Raw genomic sequence first — 12244 nt, 5'->3', positions numbered from 1 at the left:
CGGCAGGCGGGAGCCGCGTCCCCACCGTGGCGGTGCCGGGCGCGGGCGGCTGCCACCGGCCGCGTTCCCTCCGCTTTGGGGCTGTGTCGGCCGCTGACGGGTGACGGAAAGGTAACGGCGGGTTCTGTTTGGTTTTCTTCCGTTTCGGAACCATTAAGTCACACAAAGGTAGGCAGCGTGAGCACATCCTGGTGTGGAATTGGGAGGGGGGCAGTTACCTTCAGTTGTTTCTAATTAGGTTACAGGCTGGGGCAGGAATTGCCCTCATCTGAGTGTGTGCGAGGTGTGATAAAATAGGCCCCGATTTTGAGTTCATAAGGAGAGGAAGATATTAAGTAACTTGATCGAAGTCGACACAAAATTATTCTTTTGGAAAAAAAGTTACAAAACCTAACTCGGCAAGTTGTCTCTTTAAATATTCCACTAGTTCTTCAGCGGACGTTCCATGGTAGCACTTAAATCCTAAACAACAGAGGCCAGCCTGACTGGGTTGTCCAAGCAGAAATATAATGTATGTAACCAGATCACAAATAGTACTGCATAGCTAAAAGTCTTCTAAATCCAATTAGAACTTTTAAGTAAGGATTGTTTTGTTTCTAATCTATTATCCTTGAATCCTGTGGTTTGCGTGTTTCTCACTGAACGTACAAAACCATTAGCTTAAAAGGGTTTGGAATTGCGATAGCTGCAAGCTGGAGGCAAACCCTTTTTAAGTGGTTTTATTATAGCCTATTTACTTTGCCCGCAAAAAGGGAGGTGGCTGTTGTAAACGCCCAGTGGGGTAAATTGGTGTCATGCTGTTGTGTAGCATGTGATGGTAGGGTTCCAGGGACTCTATCCTATCCAGTTTCAGGTCTAGCAGTTCAGTACTTCAGCAAATGTTGTTTTCTTATTTCATTCTTAACTTACAGTTGGGAATCAAACTAAACCAAATACGGGTTCAGAACCCATAACAAATTTCTTCTGAAAAGTAAAGTAAATATCTAGACCAGAAGGAGAGTGCAGTCTCTGGATTATCTCTCAGGTGCTGAGAGCAGTCCGTTCAGAAGGTTGGTGTGGTGCAGTGATTCCGCTGGTTTAGTACGAAGACATCTAAGACTGGTCCCCAGTGAAGTAGTAGTCGACTGTGCACCTGAATCTTCCCTCCTTGCTGCACTAAGCAAGGAGCGATATAGTTTGTCTAAATAGGGTTTTTCTAATCAAATTATTTTCAGTTCCTTTTATTGCATGAATTGGCAGTAAACTTCTGTATTCATAGAAAAAGGCTTGCGTCCAAAGGTTGTGACTCTCATTTGAGCAATGTATTCTTTTCCTAGTGTTTAGCCTTTATAAAGTGCAAATTAATGCAGTTTTAAACCCTGTTGTGATTCATAGCATGACAATATTTTAGATATTTGGAAACTGATACTTTTACAGCTTAAGATGGGTTTTCTTACATATATATACATATAAATGTATTCCTGAGTCTGCTAAGTTCTAATGTAATATCTTTGGGGTTTTTTCTGTTTTTTTGAAAAAAGAAATCAAATTAAGTGACACAGTGTGCCTTTTGCTCACTTGACCTGACATTTCTGTTGTTCAAAAAATACCCTTCTGTTACTCCTCAGGAAGTTACAGGAATCTGTGTGACATTGGTAGTATCAGCCCCTTTTATGTGTGGGTATGTTTACTGGGTCAGATTGAGTCAAGAATATGCTTTAGAAGCCGTTATTGCGATCATCAGAGTTTAATATGCATTGGTTCACAATTTGGGATGGTCTTGCAGAGTACAAAAGAAACTAAACCAGAAAATGTACCCTGGGAACAGACCTAATGCAGTCCAGCTGCTAATAAGCATTTAGTCAATGGTAACGAATTACAGCTAGTCTGACATAAAACTGACATACAGTATAGATGTTGGATTCTTAAGACCAAGTGCTTTACTCAACAGGTCTGGCTGTGCTGAGCTTCTAAGTATAGGTACAGCCTTTCAGTAATGTATGTGCATTTAAGAGTAGTAGTAAGCATGTAAATTCAAAATAGTTTCTGACTGGCATTTCACTTTAAAGAAAGAAGTTCATCTAGAAAAGACACCATTCACAAGTATGGTAACTAGTGAAAATGTCTTGGTTTGTGGTTTGTTTTGTTTTTGTTTCTTGTTTTTGGGTTCCCCCCCCAAAAAAAAAAAAAAAGTGCTGAAAAGCAGAGGCGTGGGGTTTTTTTTTTCCTCAGAATTCTGTGAACTCCTGGATGAACCTCACCAGATTCCCTGAGATGTGGGCTTATTTTCCTTTCCTGGTTCAGATTCATAAAGTCCTGCAGCAGAAGATAATAACCACTTTTCTGTATTTGCAGGTCCTTTGATCTGTTGCAAACCTGGACTCAATTGAGTTCTTTTGTGGGATTTAATCCCATACCTCCCAGGAACATAGCTGGGTGGGGCATTCGATGTTCCCAGTTCCTTATGCTGGTAACATGGAAGAGTCACTGAAGTGCCAAGTGAAAAAGTTTTATACAAATAAGAATATTACTGGAAAAAATCTACCAGAGAATACATCACGTCTTCATATTTCTATGTCTGTTAAAATGTATTGCAAGGTTTATTGTTTGAGAAGGAAACAGATTCAGTTACTGTGATATAGGTGGAAAAGGGGATTTAGATCTTGGTCTAGCTCCAAGACAGGTGTTTCTTGCTTCTTCCAGACGATGTGAGGCTGAAACAGGTCAGCTGTTGTGATGCAGGAAGTTAAGTCACACAGCCAAGCACAGGACTGTGCCGCAACAGAAGCTGCTGGATAGTCCAAATTCTGTACCTGACCAGCAAACTCAGTCAGCAGAGGTTTATGATACTGATAATTCTGCTCCCTTGGATGCTGCTGAGTGTCTAGCCTCATCCCACAGTTTGAAGCAGAGGTGCTTCTGAGGAGTTGCTGCCAGTTTGAAATTGTTCTTTGGTCAAGTTCCCTGAGCTTTCTGACATAAAGAATGTGTGAAGATTTCCCTATGTAGCTGAAAGGATGTGGAAGTTTTTTTCATTCAGTCAAGGAATACTTTAAAAAGTATTTTTCAGTCTTTCTTGTTGATGCTGGTTCATTTCATATTTACTTCCTTATTCATGTTCTCTAAGATTTATTTAGAGCAAGAGAATGAAAGCATCACTTCACCCTGGCAATTAGGAAACTCATTTGTTTTTTGCTTCAGTAGATGATTGATTATATATATGATGTAAATGAGGTTGACGGTTTCCTATTTCACAGCTGCCTTCAGCCTCATGGTTGATCGGTATACTCTTGGGTGAAATGGGTGGTGAGCTCCTGTAAGAGCTCTTCTTTGGGTACTTTATTAAAATGAGAAGATGGTGCTTTTTTGGCAGTTTGTTACTGCTGTCATAATATTTTTTTTTTTGCTTCTTTTAGAAATATACACACATGCACTCAGAAGATTAATTTTAGCTTGAAATGGTTTTCTTGGAAGAAAAAAATATCAAATCTTTATCTTTTTTTCCTGTACTTGTTTTGTTGGGGTGTTGTTTTTGTTTTTTTTTTCCATTTTAATCTGCTGGAATGGAAAGCTAGCTGCTATTGAAACACTGCTTTTGATGTGAGTGCTTGTAAAACTTAATAGCTCCAATTCAAGCTACAGAAAATGTGCCCAGTTAACATTGTTACAAATGTCTGCAGCATTATATGCAACAGAGTTGTTCTGAAAAAAAATTCACTTTGAAAACGGGTCCACTATATTTCAGTGAATATGTAATATGCAAATATTTTTTCACCTAAATTGTTTACTGTGTTATCTTTTGATCATATATATTGTTGCACGCATGTTTGGCTCATAGTCTGCACCAGATATCTTACAGAAGCAATTCTGAGAAAAGCTTTTATGCTGTTTATGCTAAATACTACACTTACTTCTTATAAGCCTAAAAATTGCTGACTTTTGCAGTAAAAAAAGTAGTGCTTAAACCATAAAGTGCAAAAATATTTTTCTCTTTTGTAATCTTATTTTCCTTCTGTTATTTGAATTTTAGTAGCTGTGAAAGGCAGAACTCCTGTAAAGCCGTCCATCAAATTGCGGAGATACAATTTAAAAGTAGCAATTTATTTGAAGCCAAATTCCTTGTGAAAATTTCTAACCATCCATACTGCTATGTACCATCTCAGTGCCGATAGATTCTTCCAAAGCAGTATGTTAGCGTTGCTTTTGCTTAAAAATTTCAACAATATTTTCTGTCCTTCACTGCAGATACAGTTCTTGAAGAGAAAACATGGCTTATACAGTGAATGAACCTTAAACTCCTGGACCAAAAACTGAGGTTTTTTTCAGGAAGGATGGCAACACCATATGTTCCTGTTCCTATTCCTATTGGAAGTTCATCATCCAGCTTTACAAACAGAAACCAAAGAAGCTCTTCTTTTGGGAGCATCTCGACGAGTTCCAGCTCCTCAAAAGGACAGCTGGAGGACTCTACAATTGGTAGTTTTAAAAAGATGAGCATGCCTGACCAGACTGGTTCTACGTCATCTGTGTGTAGTAGTCCACTTGTTAGGACTAAATTTACAGGTACGGATACATCCATAGAATACTGTACTCAGCCCGTAGAAGAAATAGAGCAGAATACAGATTCCAGGAACTGGGAAGATCGACCATCCACGCCTACTATACTGGGTTATGAGGTGATGGAGGAAAGGGCAAAATTCACTGTAAGTTTTGGGGATAGTATAGTTCATCCTATAACGACAAGATAACTGTTGGATGTACTTTGCATTCTCTTTCAGTAATTTATCCTGCAGTTCAGGGATGTTGGAGTACTTTACAAATTCCTATTTAGCTTCAAAGTGCTGCCATCTGACAGGAAAATTATCATTCCTGTTACACAGATGGGAAAATTGAGACTCAGAAGCAATCTTTCCTGTAACTGTATACATGGAATAGAAGGAATTCATTCTACTTCAGGTATAAATTTCTGTTGGAAAAATCGGGAATTCCTAGCAAAGTTACAATTCCTGTGAACCTGAACTTGTAGAAGTTCTGGATAGTTAAAAGACTACACTTTAAGATGTCTATTTGAAATGAATGATAAGACATCATGATATTTACCTTTTACAGTGATTAGTAATATACAACATTTGCATTGAAGTGCTAATGTAGTTTTCAGCTTTTTGCATTGCTTGGTTTAGTTTCTAATAAAGGAAATCTGTTCTGATAACATTAAGAGTGAGATGTCATTTGCACTAACTCACGACAGAACACCAGCTGAACCAATTTGTACTGATTTTGCTCAAAATGTGCTGTGGCTGACAATTCCACATTTTTTACATGCCATAAATATATTAACACATTCCTGCATTTGTGTTTGTGGATGTGGTTGAAACATTTCTTTAAAATAATTCAACAGTGCTTGTGGGACTGATGAAAGTTGTTTGTTAGTAATTATGTTACTTTAAGAGAACAATCTTAATCACTAATAGGTAAGGAGGAGAAAACAGCAGACAAACTTTTTTTTTTCTCCTGTTTTCTTTTAGATTAGAGAAGTGTGGAATCTAATGCCCTTATGACAGTTGAAATAATACTAATTAAATCATCATGTTCTTTTTGCAAAGAATTAAATAATGCTGCTTTTTTAATTATTTGAGAATGATGTCTTGTCATAAGTTCTTCAGTTTCTAACATCTTCATGCATGGTAGCATAAGAGAAGAACCAAATCTTTTTTTACATGTAGATTAAAAGATTCCTTTTAAATAATACATTCAAAACTAAACCAATTATTAGTATTGTTATATTGACATGGGTTAGTCTGAAAATATGCCAAGGCGTGTTCCAGTGTGCGTGGAAGATGTTCCACTGTAGTTACAATGACAACTTTGATTCCTTACTTTACGTAGAAAGCCAGGTTACAGTACAAATGAAACATTCTTCATGGTTAAAATGCTCATATGCCGTTTTGCTCTTACTGAATTCACTTTTGTTGATGTGTTTGTTTCTGAAAGCACATAACTGTTTGCTTTCAGTTGCATGTTGAAAATAAGCTTGCCATTGTGCATTAAAATCAGCAAGTAATTAGTTCTAGAAACTTTGATTGCTTCTGTGTGCAAAATCAGTGAGATGGAAGACAGTGGAAATTAAATTGAAATCACCTGTAAAATAGAGGAAACTCAATTGCTGAAGTTTTTTACTGTTTGTTAGTGACTCATAGTTCCCAAAAATATGAATCTGAATTGCTTAAACTGAGTGATGGTACTAACTTCAGGGGTTAAATCTTTGTGCGTGTTGGAGTACATGGCTGCTGAAGCTTACAGGAGAAAAAAATCTAGGCTGAAAAACATCTCTGTAAACAATTGGTCTCAAATGAGTTAGCAGTCCTGGAATGTTGAATGCTCAATTATCACTTTTTCTAAGCCAACTAGAAATGATAATGAGATGTGGAATCAGCCAGAGTTTGTTACTGAACATTGGCATATTTTCACAGAATGTTTTGTATTTGTGGAATAAGGCAAATCAGGATTGACTGGAATTACATTAATTTGTATTTTTTTCCCCGAGACCTTGTGTGGTAGACAAGAAAAACTAATCTTAAAAAACACACCCAAAGCTTTTTTCAACTTTGGCAAGAAAACCAAAAATGTTTGTTTCAGGTTGCCTTTTTTTTTTTTCTTTCAGTAATAACAAGCTGATTGTGATCCTTACTACAATTAAGTTGACCATAATTTGTGGAGACTTTTAAGTGGTGTAATACTTACTTGGAAACCATTCATAGTGAGGGGCAGACTAACTGATCTTTTTCAAATGTGCATTTGTAAACAATGCCTTTGCAGAACTTTTAGTAGAAGAATAGAATAAAATTATCAAGTAAAACCACAAGCATATTCCAAAGTTTCTTGTTCTGTGTTTTCCTGTGTACTAGCAAAGGGTCTTCCCAATTTTATACAGCAGTTCTGCTTTATAAAATTTTTATATAATAAAACTGTTTATACTTTTGGTATGTCAAGAAACCTAAAACATTTGGACAAACATATACACAGAAAATGCAAGTTTGCACTGTTGTTATCTGTAGTTTGTGTAACTGTCTGCAACTTAATATATTATTGAATACAAAAATGCTAAAAACAGTCTTAAATGTGTACAGAAGTTGGCTAATACTGGGATTATCATATGCTGGGACTGCAGCAAGAAAAATACATTTATCAGATAGCTTGCTATGAAAACATGAAATACTGGAAAATTTTATACTATGTAATAGCAAATGCTTTAAATAGAATTTGGTTAAATGCCTGTAAGGAATTGTTTATCATTATGGTTCCAAAAATATCTTTTTCTTCCTTGTATTTTGTGGGTTTTTGTTTTAACCAGAGAACACCTAGACTGGGGAAGGTAATGCAGTACAATTGCAGAGCCTCTTTTTCCTTACATTGGAGAAAATCAGGTTGTGATATGAAAACCCTTGTTTCTAGATGTTTAATATTTTCTAGTTGAAGTTGTGTGTTGTTAGATTCATTGTGTTCAGGCATTTGACTACCAGTCCTTCTGAAATGTAATTGGTTTATTTTTTTAAATATTTAATTTATCCATTTGTTTTTAAATAGGAGACTGGTTGTGCTTTTGTCTTGCTAAATCTGATTCAAAGGATCCACTATATTGCTGGTATAATTATTCTGATGCAGTTATCTAGGGCAGTGGTTGTATTTTTGCCTAGAAAGACAAAACCTAATGTTCAAGACAAATGGAACCAAAGGAGGATGTTATTTTTATCCTGTATCCCTTTTCCCTGTGAAGCAAGTCAGATGAGACATCTTAGAACAATATAATACTCAGTACTTGATTATTACAGTCATCTTAAAAGCAGATTGGCTTCAAGGATTAATGAGTAAAACTGTAATTCAGCAAACGTTAAAGTAAATCACTAAAACGCATTTCACTTACCTCTTTGATAGCTGAGACTCATTTTTTTCTGGCGAAGAAATGTGGATGCAGTTTCACAAACCCTTTCTTACAGAAAATAGCTAAATGTATTTAGGAATTATAGGAACCTCTTTCTTAAATTCTGAAATTAATTCATACTTTGTACTGGTAATTTAAAAAAAAAAAATCAATTATTAAGGATTTTTTTTATCTGTGAGTTTTGTTTCAGTAAGAAACAAAAGGTAATTTCAGCCTTCCAGACAATGCAGCATAAAGCTCTGCACATTTTTCTGATATTCCTATTTTTTCACACAGGTATACAAAATACTGGTAAAAAGAAGTCCAGAGGAAAGCTGGGTGGTTTTCAGACGGTATACTGACTTCTCCAGGCTTAATGACAAGGTGAGAATTACACACTGGTAAATTCTCAACTAACTTGCCTCACTCTTCTTTCATGTTTCATTTTCTTTGTGTCTGACATTTTGTCACTTTTTTCCTTTTCTTGCTTTTTTTGCATATGAAGCACACCCTGTATTAATGAATGGAAACCATATGATGCCTCATTTTCTTTCAAAGATACATGAAATAACTACAGATAGTGTAAAGAAGGTATTTCTTCATCTGAAGCTGTTAGTGTGCTTTGTACTTTATATTTATTCCTAGTCTATGTGATCAAGGAAATTAAATCTTTAATAGTTGTCTCCCCTGCATGGAAATAGAACTAGGGGTCTGTATTCTCTTGCAGGAATGATCCAGTAATTATTTCGTCCTTTCCAGTGCAACAAACTCTGCTTTTTTCATGATAAAACTGAAGTCTCATGTTCACAAGAAGTTCTTTGTATGTTCATCAGTCTTCAGTTGTTTTCAGTGTCTTTAAAGTTAATGGTGAAATATTTTACTAGATCTTTAAAGCTGAAGACAGATATACCGGGTAAATAGGAGTTCTGGGTCAGCAACAGTATTTTTAGAACACTTGAAAGCAAAAAATTTTTGTCTAAAAAGCCCAAGTTTTTTTAACTGGTAAGTAGCGTTTGGCTGTCCCATTTAGCTCTGTTTCCATAGAAGCATAAAAGTAGAAAAACAGAATTGCACTTTACTTTGTCCTGCTGTCCACTCCTAAGAATAATATTTCATTGCAGGTTTAACACACTTTCTGCGATTAATGTTCTTTCTTGTTTGAACTTGTAATGTTTCAATGCTCCTGCTTTTTACCCATAGTAAGGGATTTTTATTTTAATACCTTTTCTTCTTGGATCGTTGTGCCTAATCAACTGAGAACTTCATCTTGCTGAAATCTTGAATACGCACTTGAACTTAAACATTTCTCTGGGTTCTTGGTTTGACCTATTTGGATACCTTTTAGGCTACCTCTAAACATCAGTGCAGTCTAAAACTAATACAAATTGTTGAATGTGAATTAGTTTAGAGAGTTTCTTTCTAAAGAAATTTCTGTCTTTTAATTCAGCCTATCCTAAATTAGGGAATGCTTTGGTATTGTCAAAAGCTTGACTTCTTTTGAGATTATGATGTCCTGGGGATTTTGACTCAAATTTTGGAAGTCAAGTCATACAACAGTTTATATCTTAGTCAGCTGTGACAGATGTAGGTCAAGAGCTGGCATTGACTTTTAGTGTGGTTATCAGTAGGTCAAAAAATAATATGCCACAGATATTAATTTTAGAATAGATATTTAGATTTTACAAGTGAAGTCCTTAGTCTTTGCAGTTAAATCTTTGACAAAAATACTTGGCTTTAACATGATCTATAGGTATTAGGATTTCAGTTTAAAAAGAAGGACTTTAGTTTTCCTTTGTGTCACTGACTGAAGCTTTTTCATCTTTTGGTGTACATCTAAACTTCTATTATGTTACTATTTTGTAATTCTCTAGAAGTTTCAGAATTATGGTATGTTTCAGTTCCTGGAGCTGGCATTTCTCTACTATAAAAAGCATAATACTGAAGAGTAAATGGTTGTATGCACACATCAGTTGTTCAAAAGGCATGGTGCAACACTTGCAATTCCTTGCTGTCTAATGGCAAATACAGACATGAAGTTGCATGCATGAGAGTGAAAGCTTAAAACCATGAACTCTCCTTTTATGAGCAAAACATGTAAGTGCAGCAGCAGATTGAGACCTGAAAAGAACAGTTTTCAAGTGTTAAGCAACAAATTCTTCAAATGTCAAAGCTATCTACTTTCTAGACAGTGAAAAGGTTATGGAAACTCCATACCTACTGAAAGAAGACAAATAGAAGATGATGATGAAGTAATCCACTGCAAAGGAATGGTGAGATATTGCCAGTATGGGTACACAAGAAGCCACATAGTAATCTCAAAGTCAAAAGTCATTAAAAAAATTACAAATAGAGATCAGCACGACGAGAGTAGTACAGACTTATAAAGACTAAGGCAGAAGTGCTGAGATGCAGGATGGACTGTCATAGAGCTAAGAGCAATAGTAGGTAAAAGCTCTATAAATCATTAGAGACAGAAGTAAGGGAAGGAGGCAGTAAAATAACAAATCCATTACTTGAGAGCAAACTGTAGGAAGCAAATAGTGAATGGTACAGGCAAGACTGAAATACTGTCTTTTGCTGTAATATTAACAACAAATTTAATTTTATTGGATGTTGGAACATGACAATTTGAGGGGCTAGGAGCAAAGGGTAAAATACAGACATTGGACTAGATGCATAGATTATGTTTAAGAACACCTAGTGTACTGGTGAAGAATAGTCTTTAGTCCCAAAAAATGGTGGAAAAAGAACTTTGTAAAGTTTATTACTATGTTGGTAGAGGTGTTGAGCAAATAATTAAATAGCCAGTCTTAAGAATCAAGAAAAACATTTCTCCCTGAGACTGTACCTCAGGTGACATGCATAATCTGTCACATGGTGATGTAGGGGAGAGACATCCAGACAAGATGCTGGATCCAAGCAAGTAGTCACAGCCAGCATAACTTGTCTGACCCATAGTTTTTCCTGCTGTGTCTGAGAAGCGTTCAAGAATGCCCCAGGACTGTGCCGTTGAATATTAAGGCTGCTGATGGCAGCTAGCTTTCTCATACTGTCTTCATTCACAAAAGTAATCTATACTCTTTCCTTAGAAATAAATTATGTGATCTACTTAACCAGACAAGTGAAATCACCATTAAGCAGAATTCTGTATGGTTGAAAAGCTTTCCTAGCAATGGTTATCTGTGATCCTCTACAACTGACAGAAGAACTCATGTTGTTATCTTTTCTGGGTTGAGTTCTATTCAGTATTTTATTAAGAGGGGTTATGGAGCATATGGATGACCAAAGATAAAGATACCAAGAAGAGTCTTAATATCAAGATGGAATTCAGTAAGAGGAAACTTAAATAATTAAATGCAGAAATAAAGATCAAGGCTTTGACAGTAAACCATTCTATAAATAAGGAACTAGTAGTTATCATGGGCTGTTTTAACATCACAAGTATTGTATATTCAAAAAGCATCCTTCCTGTGCTGTGAAATGCTACTTATGAGCAAGGGTGATCAATCCACTAATGTGGTTCTTCCTTTAAACTGTACAGAGAGTTTCTAGCTGAAATACAGTATCTGTTTTAATGTTTTAAAACTTAATCTGCTTAAAGACCTCCCCATTAGCTTTTTCCATGAGTCCTTAAAGAGTAGTTAATTACATAAAACTTATTGTCAGAAGGTTTCAATTTTGCTGCACAAGGATCAACACCCACCGAAGAATTACCTTGCAGCTATGTAAACATGATTTCAAGGCAAATTCTGGAATCCCTGTCACTTGAACATTCATACAAATACATTAGGTGTATGCAGTACATCCCTAACAGAAGGTGATTTAATCTTTTTCTGCAGACAGGATCAAGCAATTCTTGTGGCAGTTGGAGGAACATTAGATTTTGTAAAACCTGTTTGCTCTTGTTGGTTGTAAATCCTTTTTGATGTTTTTCTGTGTCAAGCACCCCTTCTCGGAAATGGCATCTAAAAATTGTTATTTATGAAAGCATTAATGTTTTTTTTTGTCTTCATATGAATTAGAAGAAGAATTAATTGAACAGGTCCATTATTATATAATCTATGCTTCCATTCACTTGTCTATTTCATCTCTGAATTCAAAGAAAATTTCTAGGTATTTCTGATGTTGAGTATACCCCATTACTATTTAAGTAACTCAAAAATAAAATTTTGTATGTTAGTCCTAGGGTTTGAGCCACATCTATGTGTATTGAAATTTTAATATTCTGAGTGTACAAGAAGCTATTCTTTACCAGAAGTATCTCATGCACATGTTGTAATTCATTCTGCTAACACCAACCCCCACCCCACCCCCACCCCCCAAAAAAAAAAAAAAAGTAAGTCTGGT

General features: G+C 35.9%; 1 protein-coding gene across 2 annotated transcripts in view; it reads left to right on the top strand.

Moving 5' to 3' along the window:
- Positions 1-35: 35 nt before the first annotated feature.
- The window catches only part of SNX16 (sorting nexin 16), a 26654-nt gene continuing 14445 nt past the window's right edge, over positions 36-12244 (top strand). For both annotated transcript variants that reach the window (XM_026842577.1, XM_026842576.1), the window contains exons 1-3: positions 36-168; positions 4225-4682; positions 8195-8281. In XM_026842577.1, the coding sequence (XP_026698378.1) occupies positions 4263-4682; positions 8195-8281 (507 nt within the window). In that variant the 5' untranslated portion in view covers positions 36-168; positions 4225-4262. The remainder of the gene's footprint in view (positions 169-4224; positions 4683-8194; positions 8282-12244) is intronic.

The sequence above is a fragment of the Athene cunicularia genome, assembly GCF_003259725.1.
Source record: "Athene cunicularia isolate RWA chromosome 2 unlocalized genomic scaffold, athCun1 chr2_part1, whole genome shotgun sequence".
Classification (NCBI taxonomy): domain Eukaryota; kingdom Metazoa; phylum Chordata; class Aves; order Strigiformes; family Strigidae; genus Athene; species Athene cunicularia.
The sequence above is the reverse complement of the archived record's forward strand: the minus strand, read 5'-3'. Positions and strand labels throughout refer to the sequence as shown.